Below are 15544 nucleotides of genomic sequence, written 5' to 3' on the forward strand. Positions count from 1 at the left end.
TAAACGGGACTTCAACGTCTGGTCGGTACAAAAGTAAACAACGTCAGCATATACAGATCAACCATTCGGAGAGCAAACTTGAAAAAACCCACACCATCAACACTGAGTATCTGCATATTAACTTTTTGTATGCGCTCAAAAATGTCCTTTAAACGCATAGCCAACGTGCCTTCTCCGATCTCCTTCTTCGCTGAGGCTTCGATTCTCTTTGGCTTACGAAGATTATACCGCGCTGTGATATCCGTGAAGTCAATCATTTCGACCATGTACTGCGGAGGACGGTACGCTTCGTGGTTGTAGATCTTGTACAACCATACTGCTTCGGACTGCTTCCAACGGTCGTACACCGGCAGGATGCACAGTTTCTGATACAGCTCGGGTGTAACCCGCTCCTTGTAATCAGAAATCGCCCGCAGTGCTTTCCGCTGTGCTTTAGCCAGTTTGCCGCGCAAAGCCAAAGATGCCGGTGACCACGTATCCGACCCGTAGTCGAAGTGTGGCTGCACACAAGTTCTGTCTGTCGCCTGATTAATGCATTGCTGAACATGTAAACCGAGCCGTTTTCGAAACAACTAGCCTAATAAAGCTATCGCAAAGTACGGCTGTGTTTTTCAATAAAACTGCAAATTGGCCGTATTCTTGATTGGCTGCAGCCGAATCAGTATGTCATGTGGGTGCTTGCAGGAAGCCGCTTACACTAGGACGCGGACGGACAGCGAAGGTGGCTGGTTAGCATGGCTCTCACGCCCATCGCGACTGCTACTTAGAGCCCTGCACGAGCAGCAAAAGTGTTGCTCAACTCGCTCGTTTCTGCGTTTTTAAACTTCCTGCTCGCTCAGCTCGCTCGCGCCCAAACCGCCGCTCGCTCAACTCGCTTGTTTTCCAATTTTCTTTGCTTCCGCTCGCTCAACTCGCTCGTAATTTTATTTTGGCAAATCGGCTCGCTCGTGAGATCGGCAAAAATTTACGTATCAATTTTTTTGCACGAATTAGTTATACCAAACGGTTCACCAACACAAAAATTCAGTAAGTGTAACTGGATGTTCAGAGACAATTACTTATATCTCCATACTGGTAGTCGTTTCATTACAGTTTTTCATTTTTTCGCTAATACATTTCTCTAATTTTCAACTGGATGTAGTTTTCTTAATTTAGCCTGAAATAAATGCATATAATGGAACGCTAAAAAATTAAAATGCACCTTTCTTAGGAAGCATTCAACTGATTCATAAACCCGTCAAATAATGCTTTTGTTATCTACGAGTACAAAATATCAAAAGTTAGTCTGGAGTCCCAACCGGTCTAGGAAAGTTAGAAATCACTTCGCGCGAAGCGCGAAGGTGACGGTGGTTTAAGACCTTTTTCAGGTCGGTCAATGTAATTTTGTACTAGAAACTTCTCCAGTTCGCAGAATATCAGCCTGTAGGCTCGCGATCGCTCGCACCTGACCATCCCGCTCGTTCGGCTCGCTCGCAATTTTTTTTCTATTGCTCAGCTCGTTCGCAAATTCGCAAAACGACGCCTGCTCGCTCGAAGTGCTCGCGAGCGCCGAGCGCTCGTGAGCCGAGCCGAGCGGCTCGGCTCGTGCAGGGCTCTACGGCTGAGTGCTACTCCGTCAAAGAGGAATTATCAATCACAGCATACAAACGGCTGCGGAGAGCAGCGATGGTGATGGTAATGCGAGCTTGGCGTTGCCAGTTGAGCTGCTGGTGGAGATCTTCCAGACACTCGATTCGATCGGGCGCGTCCGTTGCCGGCGGGTGTGTACAGTGTGGAACAGCCTCCTGACAACCCCTGCGTACTTCCCCGATGTGCGCGTTTCCGGTGGGCACGCCGAATACGACACGGAGTCGGGCGGCATGTACTGGTTGGTTGCATCTTTACTGCATCTTGCATCTTTCAAATGCCCCAGCCGGGCCACCCAGCTGGTCATTCTGGCCCATGTAGATTGGTACAGCCGCGAGATGGACTTGTCTGCACTGATCCATGGTGTTCGGAGCGTGTCCACCATGGCGTTAGGGCTAGTGCTTTACAAGGCGGATTTCGGTGGGAGAATGGATCTGATGGCAGAGATAACACAGCTCATGGCGGCGTTGGTCCGGGAATTTTCGTCAACGTATGGAAAGATTGTGTGGAAACACTGCCGTGTCCATGCTGACAGGCTACAGGCTGTAATGGAGCACTCGTTCAGTATCGCGTTGATGAAGCGGGACATGCAGGAGATTACGGCGGAGATGTGGGATATTTTCGAAAGCAGTCTAATTCTCAAAAACCGCTGGATCGGCCGGCATTGTCACGGTGGATTGCAGATCGCGTGGCGCACTCTGCAATGCAAGACGTGGAATTGATTTTCCAGGTAATAGAAGTTTGCTCTTTTTCTCTGCTGCAATGTCAGTACTCAATAAGATCAGCCGGATGACGGGCACTGGCTATATTAAACGATGCGTATCTCAACGGGATTTGCTTATTCAGCGCTTTCAGGGAGTAAATGACTGTTCAGGTTGGAAAAGGATGAAAGGTCACCAGTTAGCTATGAATACGATTACCAGAATCGAGAAATACCAGTTCACTTCATGCGGCCGGATCGCAAGCATTATTTTTTAGAACGTCCCGTACAAACAAAAAATGAATGAAAACAGAAATTAGGTTTGAAATAAAGTGGGTAGCTTCCGATAAATGACCGCAGTTAGGCTGCGCTCACGGAAAGCTTAATTGTCAGAACCGATAGTTACAGCCCTGTGAACCGCTTAGACAACATTCATTCGCTTTACTACAACTTGTATGTCAGGAACTGTCCAACTGCCAGAGTGTGGACCCCCGCCAATCCACGCATTACCGCAATCAGCAGTGGACATTGTCCAGTATAGGCGCTCTGGATGTCAACAGATTGACCACACTCACAGTGGCGGCATTGAGCGAAAAAATGGATCCAGTCTCTCGGGGACAGCCATCAGCATCAACTGCGTACATCATCAGCACTCTTTTGCAATCGGCGTTGTTGGTAGAGTCGTAGACTCTGTTAGTTTGGCTCGTGCAGGCATCAAGGACCCTTTGAAATTGCCGTTGCCTACGAAAACAGCGTGGTTTCTGTTTTGATTCGTTGCGGCTCTGTTTCGTCAATAACTATGGGCAATGTCGGGATGCTAAAAAGTAAGCGCTTCGTTTTTAGTCTGTACCGCGCCAATCAGCGCTTTTCTTTTCGAACCCAGCTCCGGCGATTTATGCGCATTGGTTGTGCTCCTTTTTAATTTTGTGGATTTTGATAGTAAGATAGTAATTTTGATAGTAATTTCTAACCGCGTTCTGACTAGCTCAATTTGCACTTTTTGAGATCTACCTACACTGTACGTTTGCCGTAGTGCAGTACAGCTGTATGTGTGCATTAATTTACAATCAAATCCATTACTCAGTTAATTAAGCCGCCTGAGGGCACTCTCAGGTAGCAGTGGCACTGATACAGTAGCTTTATTTATGCATACTCATGGTTAACGTGGAAATCACAAGGTGCAGTTATAATTTATGCGACACCAACGTCGCCATATCCGTTACATCGCCAATCGGTATACTTAACACATTCAGGTAAATAACAAAAGAGAGGAAACAACAAAACACACCGAACATCATCGTCGTTAATTCACCTGGCCGAACGCGCCAGCCTGTCCCCAGAAATTGGTCCCGTGACGGCCGCCGGTCCCGGTGCTGGCCGCGAACTGGTTGGCCTTGTTGAAGGAGCTGGCCATGGCCGGCTGGCCGGGACGGTCGTTCTTCAGGGCGATATTGACGCCGGTCTGGGTGCCGACACTCTTCGGTCCCGACTGGCCGCCCTGCGCGAACGACTGCCCGATGTCGCCGGCGTTGGTGCCGAAGTTGGCCACGTTGTCAAAGGTGTCGGTGTTGGTGCCCAGCGGGCCTTTAATGGTGATGGCGCTGGACAGGCCTTGGGAGTTCTTCAGGGAGGGGTTGTTGCCCATCGTGGCCAGGACGTTGTTGCTAATGGACTGGGAGGAGGAGACGCCCGTATCACGGTTAACGGTCACGGTTGGCTTTTTGATTCCACTGGCGATCCCGGCTTCAATGGGATTCACATTGCCTGCTGTAATCAGCAGTAATTTCTTAACTTGCGCTCTGTTATTTTATGTCAGTAAACTTGACGCAATTAATGACGTACGTATTTAAATTTGAGCCTTTTATGACAAAATACTTGAAAGTATTTTAGAAAATTAACTATTAAGCGTATTAAAATAAAATACATAAAAGTTATGTTACTTCCATGCGCCCCGAAAGCTAGCATAATTTATTGTGCGCCCCAAATGTCCGGTAGGACCAGTAAAAAATAAAATCAAAGATCGGTGTACTGAGATGGGACCAAAACTATAGAAAATCGCAGGGCTCTCAGTACTTTTATAACATCAGTTATAAAAGAAAAGTATTGTATTTTATATTGCATTATTTACAGATACAATATTGAAACTGCTTAATAAAAAAGCACACGCGTCATTTTGACGCGCACTGCGCAAACAAGCGCTTCCCTGTTCGAACCCGGTGCTGGCAGTTTCTGCGCACTGGATGTATTCCTGTTGCACACTGTTTGTTGATTTTATTATTAAATTTTCGCTCCGTTGCCCGACTAGGCGATTTCCCGTATTTCTGTCCTACGTTGGATGGGCGTGCTGCATATATATATAATACAGTACAAATTTAATAATATTATTCTTATTATTAAAATATTTACAGCCAGATTTAAGTCCCAAGCTACCGGAAAATGGGCTAGCGGCTCTGATTCGAATTAGTAAATATATATTGCTAAAAACACTATTAATTTTCAGTATTAAATTGCTAATATTCCGAATAATAATTGCAATGCCAAGAGATATACTCAAATGCGACAAACAACTTACCGCCCCAAACAAATGAGGGAAAGGAGCTGCATAGACCGACAGCGGTCAGAGCGATAAAGACAGATAGATACATGGCTGTATAGTTAAACGACCGAAAAAGCTGACCACTGCAAAATTCACTCGGGATCAAAGGAAGCAGAATTGAATACGTAATCTACTGTGCAGCAACGCGCTTTATTATGGCAAGAACATCAAGTGTCTGTTTTTTTACTGCACAACACACGGCCCGGTAGAGCGAAATTCTCGACGCAGACGGAACTGACTTTCCAGTCAACCTGTCCATTAATTCAGAGGAAACCCCGCTAATGAGCCGCAACATGTCCCGCGGGCACATGTTGCGCATGCTAATCGAATCCGGTTTACACTGAACCGTCCGCTGATTATTATTACCGACAGGAAACGCTCAGCGGTGTTTCAGCTTAATAATGTTATTACCGATGCTTAATCAGAAAGCAACGCTTCGCTGATTGTTTGCAGTTTTTGTTGATGACAATGGTGTGTAGAAACGAGAAGCGAGAAAGTGTTGCAGAGAAATTAATGACTAGGTTGTACATCGTACTGTACGCGTACATAATCAGCGTTCATGTGCGGTAAAAAAGCAGTACAATAATAAAGCGAAATGCGGTATAAGAAATGCACGGTAAAAGCCGGCTGCCGCGTAAATATGAGAAACTGTTGTCGTTGTCACGTGCTGCGCTGTGTCGCTAGGACGTTTAACGCCATTCGTTGCCGAAGAAAGCCTTGAATTCGAACGGCTCCGCCCCGTCGATGACGCGTGTGATGGGCGTGTTGGGAGAATATTTTTCTTGTTTAAGGAATTCCTGCAATAAAAATCAATAAGGATAAGAATACAAATGTAAATAATATTGTTGGAACAAAATTTAAATTTTAATATGGAAAATAAATGATAACAATTTATAAATAACAATCTATAAAAAAACATAAATTTTGAAATTTCAAACAAATGCAGAAGTACTAATTTGGAAAAAATTAATAATATAAATTTATAAAAAAAATACCAGGCAAATCAAATAACTAAAAATCCCCGTGTTAGAAATACGGTATAAAATATGATAAATGCACAAATAATAAATAAAATTTGGTTCTTTTGTAGTTGCATGTTTCAGTTTCGAATTAATTCACAGTGATTACGTGCCTGTGCCCAGTTCATGGATGATTCGCGTTCGCGGTCGGTGGCGCCCTTGCCCACCCACACCCAGATGCCGCCGACGCCCTTACCGGCATCCAGAATAAAGCAATCCTGTTCAGAAGAATATGAACGCTTTTAATTTTCTTAATTACGTCGATCGGTAAGCTCAAGAAAAATAGCACCAGTGGTGCCGCACCACTCACACTGGAGTTCAGATCGGTTTTGAGGGGTTTCTCGGCTTTCAGTTGCTTGATCTCCACCTTGCCGCTGGCGTCGGTGACCCTGTATCAGTCTCAGTTAAGCTTTCTATTGCTGCACTAAAAACTGATAAAGCCTCCACAAACGTGCTTGAAAAGGCGCTGTAATTTTCCGGACGTTTCCTCTGACCATTTCTCATCCTGCATGAACTCCTTGTGGGCCTTCAGTTTCTTCTTGTTCAGCGGTAAGAATTTCTCGAACAGCTTCATCACAAAGAGAATCAGAAACGGTTGACATGGGATAGTTTCTTCAACGTAAGGTACCTCAAGAGTTTTTCCCGTCAGCTGTTCTATTTCTTTACCGTCATCTATAAAAAAAATTACAAATATTGAAGTTCAGAAATAACTGCATAAAACGTCACAAATTAGGAAAAAAAGGAGCGGCGTACCGACACGGACCACCGCCTCGCCCGGCTGGTCCTTGAAGAGCTGCGCGATGTTGGTGGCCTCGAAGGCCTCCTTGCGGTTGGCGTTCTTGCCGATGTAAATGAAGATGCGCTCGCCGGCGTCCAGGACGAACGCGTCACCGTCGTTCATGCGCTCCCAGGTGATCTCGCGAATCTAAACGGTATTGGCATGATATTGACCTTTACGATCTTGTGATAAGGATGAGGCATACTTCGCGAGCAATGGGTGTCTTGGCGCCCTTAATTATGAAGAGCCGCGGACGGAATCCGTCGTCGGCCACTTTCAGACCTGTGGCCACGCCTCCTTTGAGATACCTGCCACCCGATAAAATTAGTAGACGTCAGCATATATTAAAGGTCGCAATGTTAATGCTATTACTGCAAAACGGTTCCTACGGTTTCCTAATTAGATTTCTTAGGTTTTTTTAGACTCCTTAATTAAATTTTCTTTCGCTTGGTTGACACGCTCAGTGTAATGCGACACACGTGCGTAAAGGTCAACACTGATTTTACCGAATGCCCTTGGGGAAGTAGCTGATAAAGCGCAGCGACTCAAAACCCTGCACTTCTCGGTGCTGCACCGGCATGTCGCCGAAGGCCATGTCCAGCTCCACCGTCTTGTACGCCGCCGTTGCTCGCTCGTCCTGCAGCGTTACTGTTAGCTGTCATGTCTTAATATCAACTTCACCGTGCTCGCTCGGTGCGCTGCATACGAGCTTCGTACCACTGAACAGTTTTCGCCCAACCTGTAAACAGAATTAATGGTCATACAACGAACACGCTTTGGGACATCACAGGTTTGTTAAATTTAATTTCGAGGTGCTCACCAGAAGTGAATGTGGATCTCCGCGGTCCGTTGGAATTTGGCGGGCTGCAATAACAAGAAAGAGTTGACGGTTTGTTTATAGAAAAAAATGCTCTATTTGACTTTTTTTCGTTGCCGGTTAATTAACGGTTGGATGCTTTGTGATGAAACAGCTAGTTTTTAAATTGCATAAGGCACATAAAGAGTGCTTGCAACTACTTCATTTTGGACGAGTTTGGCGTTCGATTGTGATTAAACGACTGTCGCAGCAAGGCACGAGTGCGGACGCGGCCAATCCTGCCTGATCGAATCACCACCGGATGCATGACAATTCGAAACAAACGACTGACGAGAACTTCCTTGCACCGGCATTTCCCGGAAAGCGTGAGCCGCCGAAAGGGCACCTTTTCTGTTGGAAACGGTTTGTCAGTCATGCATCCCCGCAACATGACGAAATATGAGTGCGGACGGGCCAATTTTAGCTCGTAGACACAACATGCGTGCAGTGGTGACTGGTGAGCAGGGAAACTGCGGACAGGATGCGGGGCCTGCGATAACTCATGCAGGCAGCATCCGTTGCGCTCCGTCATGTCGTCGTGGGCGCTGATTAATGGGCCAGACGCTGCAGCGCGGCAGGACGTTAATTTTCGCTTGGTAAAAACGACGATAAGCAGAGCACGGATTTAAAAATACCATTTTCAGCACACACGATGTCGTCCATACCAAAGCCAGCTTTTTATATGCACAGAAGAAACTGTATCTACGACTAGGCGACAAGAAAATTTCTGCGGCCATTAATAAGCTTAATTAATCTACGTTGTAATTTATTTATGTAAAAAAATTATGGTGCTGGTTTTATTTGTATGGAAGCACTATTTTTTATTTATATTTGTCAGGCTTTTATTTATAAGAATGTACCCAATTTTATCTACTTTAGCACAATATTATGTTGTATTAATACAGTTTTATTCTTCGGAAATAACTAAAATAACTAAAATTACAAATAAAAATACAGTATAAATAAAATATTTTATTTATAAATAAAGTTTATTACTTTTTTGGCGTTTATAGCGCGCTGACGAAGGCAACATTTTGTAGGGCATGCGATCGTATGTGTGCTGATATGGATGCGATGTAAACATTTGGCTAGCAGTGTGTACATTTCCGCTCATCGTTTGCACATGCTAAAAATATCATTATGCCAATCAATAACTCATATTCACATTCTCCGCCACAGTTATCCTCTCCGGCCCCTCCATGTTTCGGCATTCCATTAGCACGTACAGTACATGCCATCAATATCGGTTATGTTATTACCCACGACCAAAATGCCGGCAACGTGACTGACCCGTCGTTAATTAAATTTAAAGAGAAACCAAATTCCTTCCATATTACAGCCTCTACTTTTACATGCTTCTTTATTTGCAGCTTACTTAACTTGCTTACTAAATCTTTACCAAAATCGTAATTAACATTTTGCCGAGTTTGACAATAAATAAGATTGCTAGAATTTCATACTTTATCATATGTTTTAAATCGGCAAAGGCCGGCGTAATTATACTGTAAGTACGCCTGCGCAAAGGTGCTCTAATCTAATTGTAAATGAGGATATTAAACACTGTACCTTGATGTTCATTCCACCTTGCTCGCGTGAGTTGGTTGCCTGTACGATCAAACTGTTTACCGATTTAACAGGTGCTGTGTACATATAGCCACACTTTTCCGTTTACCGAGAAAACGATGTACGCATCCCCGGCATAGAAATCCCCGTATTTCTCCCGTGGAAGCGGCACCACCGCCAATTTCTATAACGAACATAATCACCATATCACAACTGTTTTTCTTCATGTCAAATAAAATAGCAGTTAAAAACTTGCAAACACATGTAGCAAAATCGAAAAGCGTAAAATATTTTCATCAATGCGACAAGAAAATTAATTAGTGCGAATGAGTGGTTTACCTCGACCCGCCAGATGTAGAAGCCGGTCATATCCTTGGGAATTTTGGCGAATTCCGGGTCGATCTTCGTATCACGCTCGCGGTTGCTCATAGTGCCGGTTTAGTTAGAAAAAAAATGAAACTAAATTTACAATTAAGTTGGATAAAATGTTGGTTTAACAAAATCGCGAAGGTCGGACGAAACACGGTTCAGTAGAAACAGCGTGCAGCGGAATTGGCTGCCTGGGTGGTGTGAGGAATGAATAACTGTGTAAATGTCAAGTGGATTAGCTTTCCCAAGATCCGATTTCCACTGCTTCCGAATACTCCGCTTGTATGCACCGTGAACGTGTTAGTCAGCCGGTGCATCATCTGCCGCAGCGGAAGCAAACCGAACTCTGTACTTGCTTACGTTGGTTATATGGCGCGAATGTGCAGCCATTAGCGGCACCACCGGGGAACCGGCCCCACCCCCGGGTACACACGGCCTGCGACCCCGGGACGCAGTCGCGTTTAACAAGGCCGCTTTTGTTGACATGGCATTCAGCGCACGGCGCGAGTGCTGATTGATGGCAGGCAAAGTCCGCGACTAATTTTAGGCTGGTGCGGATTAGCCGGGCCGCTGAATGGTAATGGCATTTTATGGCGGTGAAGGGTATATAGGCATAATTCGGCAATTATGCCGGAAAAGTGCCGGGATTATGGCCGATGGATTTATGGGCCGGAATAACGCCTGATCAAGTTCCGTGCCTGGATTACTTTACACAATGCAACACGTTGGAAAAAACTAACGTTAAATACATCGTTACTTATATATTCACTGTGATACAGATATATTTTTCGTATATATAGGGGGAAAAATGTGTCTAGCCGAACCAATCCCTTGTATTTCTGATGTAAGCCAGCTGGTGGTTTACGTTGTGGCTTGACAGTGTTTTATGTAAAGCGCTGCCATTAAGATTGCAGGTACTGATAACAGGTAAGCAGCACTCGTACAACTGCAGGTAAACAGGCTAAAACTGTGTTATAGCCCGGACCTGCCTGGTGCAGCTAATACCACATGTACCGTCAATGCCGCACAGCCTGAATAGCAGCGCTTTACATAAAACGCTGTGCAGCCACAACGTAAACCACCAGCTGGCTTACATCAGAAGTACAAGGGACTGGTTCGGCTAGACACATTTTTCCCCTTATATACGCAAATTTTCATATATAGGAGTATACAAGAAAAAATCTACATAAGTACGGTGTGCCAAGTATTGTACTGTGTTTGAAATGCACTGTGTTTGTTTGTTTGTATGTGCCTTAAGTCGAAACGGCACTTTTTTACAAGTATGTTAAAGAAAGTTATCGGAGGGTCAACTATGGAAATGCGGCTAGAGCGTCTTCTGGATAAAATTCTTGCTGTTAATCTTAAAATTCTCGAAGCTAGTTCTGTACCTTATTTTAAATTTATACTCAGATCTGTTAATCTCTCCTAAATGTTTTTTTTTTAACATTAACAGAAAATTATTTTGTTCGACCAGACCTGAAGTCCCTTCGGGGTTGTCTGCTCTTGTGCTGTAATAATAATAATAATAATGTGTCTGTACGCTGAGCCGCTGTGGCTGTGTAATCAGTGTAAAACAATAATTATTAGAATTTTACTTTTTGAGAAAACCTGGGCTGGGTTGTACCGCCAGTCTAAACGAAAGGTTTTACACATATGTCGAGCGCAGTCTGTCCGAGAAAATACTGTTACGCAATGCCAGTTAACAATTTAAAAGAATTTTAATTTTATCAGCAAATACTTCCACTCACCTGGTGGGATGTCTGCACCCAGATGTAGTTTGACTACCCTAGGAGTAATGTATCGAAATATTGTATACGCTCCACGACTGGCCTTTTCCAGTGTCGGTTAGTTAACGTACAGACGTCTACAGTATCGTTCATGAATAATATTTCTAATTACAATTGTTGCTTCTTGTTTCCTGCTTTCTTTCCGGATGATTACCGCTTCTAGTTTTTTTTCCAAAATCGATACTCGATAGAAACCGGATTGTAATTAGCATGAAAAACGCTGATAAAAAAATATGTCTCATCGGAGCTGGTGTTTTGCATCGAATGTTGGCCATAATTCTTTGCGCAGTGGCAACAAAACCGCGCTGTAGCGTCAATAATTATTTATTTTTGCCAACTTTACCGACGGTATCAAAATTTCGATACTCTACTTACCGCGTTCGTTTCTACAATGCCGTGTTCTATCCTCTTCGTCGGGTTTATTGTGGCCATTGCCGGTTGGAGCAGCTGCTGGGCCGACTTTCCCAACTGGGGGCAGAGTGAGTGCCTTGCTGTAATTCGGTGTACAAATTGCCTTATTAAATCTGTGATAAATGGTGATTATATTTTACTAGAAGAACGGATATTCTCCTACTGTATTTCAAAACATGGTCCACTTTTTTATTTGATTTTTTATATTTGGTTTTAAATTACCAAAGCCGGGTATCAAAGGAAGGTGAATTTAAGTCTGAAAATTGGTATTTCCGAACAGATCTGTGCACTTAGTTTTAACTAATTATTTTGGCGCGAGTTATTTTCGAGTTATCGAGTTAAACACATAACTTTGTAGCGTAACTTGAAAACACGTAATTAACGTGACTCTAGCGTAACTCGCACAAATCTGCATATAATGGTAGCGTAACTAGCGGTATATAACCCGAAACTCCGTTTACTTGCATGAATAGTGTAACTCGCAGGCTCCCTGTAACTCGTAACTTTGACGGTGGGTAAATTTTCCGTAACTGCACAGGTCGTTTTCCTAGAATAAAACAATAAACCTGTTAATGCGCATGTCATATCGCAGATAACGCCTTCAATGGTGGCGCAAACGGCGGCATGTCTAACTGGCAGCCGCTGTCGCCTAACATCATGGACGACCGGCTGCGGAATAATCCCTGGCTAAACAAGGCCCAAGGTAGCCGCCAGACACCGGCTATTCACGGCGCTCCACCGGCTGCCCACAGCGCTCCTTCTGCTGCTTCCAACCGGCCGCCACAGTGCCCGGTCTGCCACTGTCCCGCCTCCAACGCCGGCACTGGCACCAACGCCAAGAGCGCTGCTGTCAAGCCGCCGGCGAAGAAAGACAATCCCCGCCCATCGGCCACGCCCGCTCCCGTCAAAAAGAACAACCAGGCAGCCGGCAACAAAGGCAAGGGCAAGGCCTAAGCAAACGCTGTCCAGCTTGGAGCCTGGTCAATTTAACCGTTACTGTAGGCTGTTGTCATTGGTGCAATATTTTGAGAGCGTTGGAAATTTTAAGGCTTTATCTGGTGATTTCAAAATGCTGGGGTGTTTAAGCGTTTAATGGCTCACTAACAAATTAAAATGCAAACAAGCTTATCCAGGTTATCCTCCGGTGGTCTTGAAACTTTGCCGTAAAAGGCGAATAACACCAAGGACTGCGTTAAGTAAGGTGCGGTTACTGCGGTTACTCCACTCCAGCACTTAAGATATGCCGCCAGATTTATCAGCTGTTGATTCTCGTTTTCCGACAATATTACGGTTCACCATGGTCACATGGTGTATCGCTTTTTGCATCATAAACCTTAACACAGACATGTTTACCACCACAGACATAATTACATTCGACTGCTAAGAGCCAAGAGGCATGCTGCACGTCTGCACCAACGCATCGGGAATGCCGAAGGCATTTGCTTTCGCGTACCGGTTTCCGTGTCTAGACCAATACAGTAACCTGTTATAACACACTCTATAATTCCCACCTAAAACATATACACCTTCATCAACCACAGCCAATGTCAATGCAGATCATGATTTCTGCAAATTTTCTAAAGAAGTCCAGACGTATGTTAGCGTATTGAAACGATGCTCTTAGAGCATCTCAATTGGAACTGATTTTCACCGCTTCGAGGGAGCTTGCGTTTGTTCGGGTGGGAAAAAGATGCGAGGTCACGAAGCAGCTACGATTACGATTACCAGAAGCGAGCAACACCCGATCATTGTGCAGCCAGGTCGCTGGTGTAATTTTTATTAGAACGTCCCGTGCGAGCGAAAGAAGAAAGAAAACTAAATCTAATTTAGAAATGGAATGGGCAACTTCAACTTATTTAAAGATTCGGGTTCATCCGGGTTTCAATCCCTTTAGGTAATCATGCACTACTCGCGTAATACGTGTGGTGCACTGGATCATTATCCGAGGCGTAACGTGGCAGAGCTGTATGCGAATATGATACTTTCGTATTATCTTTAGTGTGGATCGCTGGCACTGAACCACACTACACCTGGATTCAAGGACGATGGCCTAGTTGTGACAAATAGGCCGTCTCCAACGGTGACAGCCAACTGTCCGTCAGACGCAGGCCACTGCGTCGTTGTGCCAGATCCAGCAGTTGATAGGAACGGTAACTGCGTGTGACGTTGGCAATAGGCACGAACTTAACGTTTCCTCTTTCACGCTCCCAAGGGTCGGTAGTATAATTTCCACAGGTCAGCGCGTCGGGCAGTACATAGAGATAGTTCATGCCTGGCTCCGGGTAGGCTAGACGCGTTGGCTGCTGATACCACGCCCACACACTGCTCATGCTAGCGCAGTCGCACTCCCCATCGTGCAAACACAACGGATTGTATCCCAGTCGCAGGTATGGTCGCCCGTCCGGTGCAGATATACTTGCCAGAAGGTCATCGCTGATACTCGTCAGCTGGTTGTCATCAAGATACAATGTCTCCAGACGGGACAGGGCAAAGTAGCGGCTAAAAAAAATTTCGCGGATTCCGTCGTTCTCCAGAGAAATATGCTGAAAAAAAAATAAACACCTTTAGTTCCCTGGCTTTATAGACAAATGTCTGCATTTTCTGTTGACACGAAACGGGTACCCTAGAGTGCGGCAGGGGACAGTTTTAGGCATAGAAATCGCAGAGGCCCGGCAAAGTAATTTGGTACTTCCACCCGGGCCAAACTGAACTGTTCAAAACATTTAGTAAACAATTAAAACCTTACAGTGAAGTAAAAAAAGAAAATTTTCGAAAGCTTCTCAAACCTTTGATGTGACAGGTTTGGGTAAACATTGAAAAACCATTTGTCTCTAGAGTGACAAGCGCGTAGTCATGCTCCGAAGTAAATCGTACCGTTAAGCTGACAGCCACTGGCTTCCATATTGACCAATCCACGTGCGAAATGCTGTTTTCGGCGATCCAGACGCGACTTAGCTGCGGCATGCGTCCCGGCAGCGGATTTAATGCGCCAAAAGCGTCAACGGCGATGTTCGCCATGCGGTTGCGCTGTAAGTTAAGAATCTGCAGCCGTTCGAAACCGGCTAAGGTGTCGCGTGTCAGTACCGGCAAATAAATATCATACAGGTCCAGCATGGTTAATCTGCCTTTGACGTTACTCAAAAAGCGGTTAACGGGGAACGGTTGATCATCTGGGGCCACCCAGATGCTGAACAGCCGAACGGTGTGCAAACGCGGCCGGGACGGAAGCGGCAGGAAAGTGCTAAGTAAACAGCTGCGATCGCATTGCTTCTTATCCGCCATATCTCCAATGGACAAATCCGTAATGTTGTCGGCGATCTGACTGACATTGTAGCTGGACGCTGTGGCGCAGCTGCAGGACGTTAACGCGGAGTCGGCGCTGCAGGCCGGCAGAACGTAACTGGAACAAGCATCACGAGAACTGGAGCAGCCGTAGCAGCCCTCAGCAAAAGCCAACGCGATGTCCACATTAGAAAACGCAGCGTACACTGCTAGTGTTAGCAACTGGAAACCATACATTGTAATGGGAGTGACGTTGACAGTTAGTCTCTACAGCGCGTCTACTGATAATCGCAATACGGATGCGGCAACGCGAACATGCAGCGCTGAGCATGCCTGATGATGCGGAAGTTAGCCGAAAGCGATAATTTATACACATCAGATTTCTATTAAACCGGAACGCGACCTCGGTGCCGACGCGTATAAGTTGCCCGAAAAAACATTCATCGGTTTTAGTCAGCTGGTTTGGTGATTGACTTGTTTCTGCTAGCTTTGCAGTTCACACACAATGCAAGGCGTCAAACTGCGTCAAACTCCAACAATTAATTATGATTTATAAG

The 15544-nt window shown here is 45.1% G+C and overlaps 4 protein-coding genes across 5 annotated transcripts; 1 reads left to right on the forward strand and 3 right to left on the reverse strand.

The window, feature by feature from the left end:
• Window positions 1-3448: 3448 nt before the first annotated feature.
• On the reverse strand, window positions 3449-5177 carry LOC129596605 (uncharacterized). 2 transcript variants are annotated; one of them, XM_055493932.1, is made up of 2 exons: window positions 4899-5177; window positions 3449-4090 (listed from the first exon to the last, which is right to left on the reverse strand). In XM_055493932.1, the coding sequence occupies exons 1-2, from the start codon at window positions 4969-4971 to the stop codon at window positions 3630-3632; spliced, it is 534 nt and encodes a 177-aa protein (XP_055349907.1). In that variant the 5' UTR covers window positions 4972-5177; the 3' UTR covers window positions 3449-3629. The 2 variants fall into 2 exon arrangements, with proteins under 2 accessions (XP_055349907.1, XP_055349905.1); XM_055493930.1 differs by having other exon boundaries at window positions 3449-4093; window positions 4899-5170.
• Window positions 5178-5362: 185 nt separating this feature from the next.
• On the reverse strand, window positions 5363-9786 carry LOC129596604 (actin depolymerising venom protein gelsolin 1-like). Its single transcript, XM_055493929.1, has 13 exons — window positions 9478-9786; window positions 9248-9322; window positions 9142-9180; window positions 7540-7583; window positions 7437-7458; window positions 7226-7356; window positions 6925-7027; window positions 6695-6866; window positions 6570-6613; window positions 6397-6509; window positions 6252-6330; window positions 6055-6159; window positions 5363-5719 (listed from the first exon to the last, which is right to left on the reverse strand). The coding sequence occupies exons 1-13, from the start codon at window positions 9565-9567 to the stop codon at window positions 5612-5614; spliced, it is 1125 nt and encodes a 374-aa protein (XP_055349904.1). The 5' UTR covers window positions 9568-9786; the 3' UTR covers window positions 5363-5611.
• A 1809-nt stretch (window positions 9787-11595) lies between these two features.
• Window positions 11596-12827, forward strand: LOC129596661 (uncharacterized). Its single transcript, XM_055493998.1, has 2 exons — window positions 11596-11773; window positions 12298-12827. Exons 1-2 carry the CDS (start codon window positions 11686-11688, stop codon window positions 12657-12659), a joined length of 450 nt encoding a protein of 149 aa, XP_055349973.1. The 5' UTR covers window positions 11596-11685; the 3' UTR covers window positions 12660-12827.
• A 677-nt stretch (window positions 12828-13504) lies between these two features.
• LOC129596656 (uncharacterized) lies at window positions 13505-15256 on the reverse strand. The gene is made up of 2 exons (XM_055493991.1): window positions 14580-15256; window positions 13505-14248 (listed from the first exon to the last, which is right to left on the reverse strand). Exons 1-2 carry the CDS (start codon window positions 15222-15224, stop codon window positions 13742-13744), a joined length of 1152 nt encoding a protein of 383 aa, XP_055349966.1. The 5' UTR covers window positions 15225-15256; the 3' UTR covers window positions 13505-13741.
• Between the last annotated feature and the right edge of the window lie 288 nt (window positions 15257-15544).

Source organism: Paramacrobiotus metropolitanus, unplaced genomic scaffold (assembly GCF_019649055.1).
Source record: "Paramacrobiotus metropolitanus isolate TYO unplaced genomic scaffold, Prichtersi_v1.0 Parri_scaffold0000093, whole genome shotgun sequence".
Lineage (NCBI taxonomy): Eukaryota > Metazoa > Tardigrada > Eutardigrada > Parachela > Macrobiotidae > Paramacrobiotus > Paramacrobiotus metropolitanus.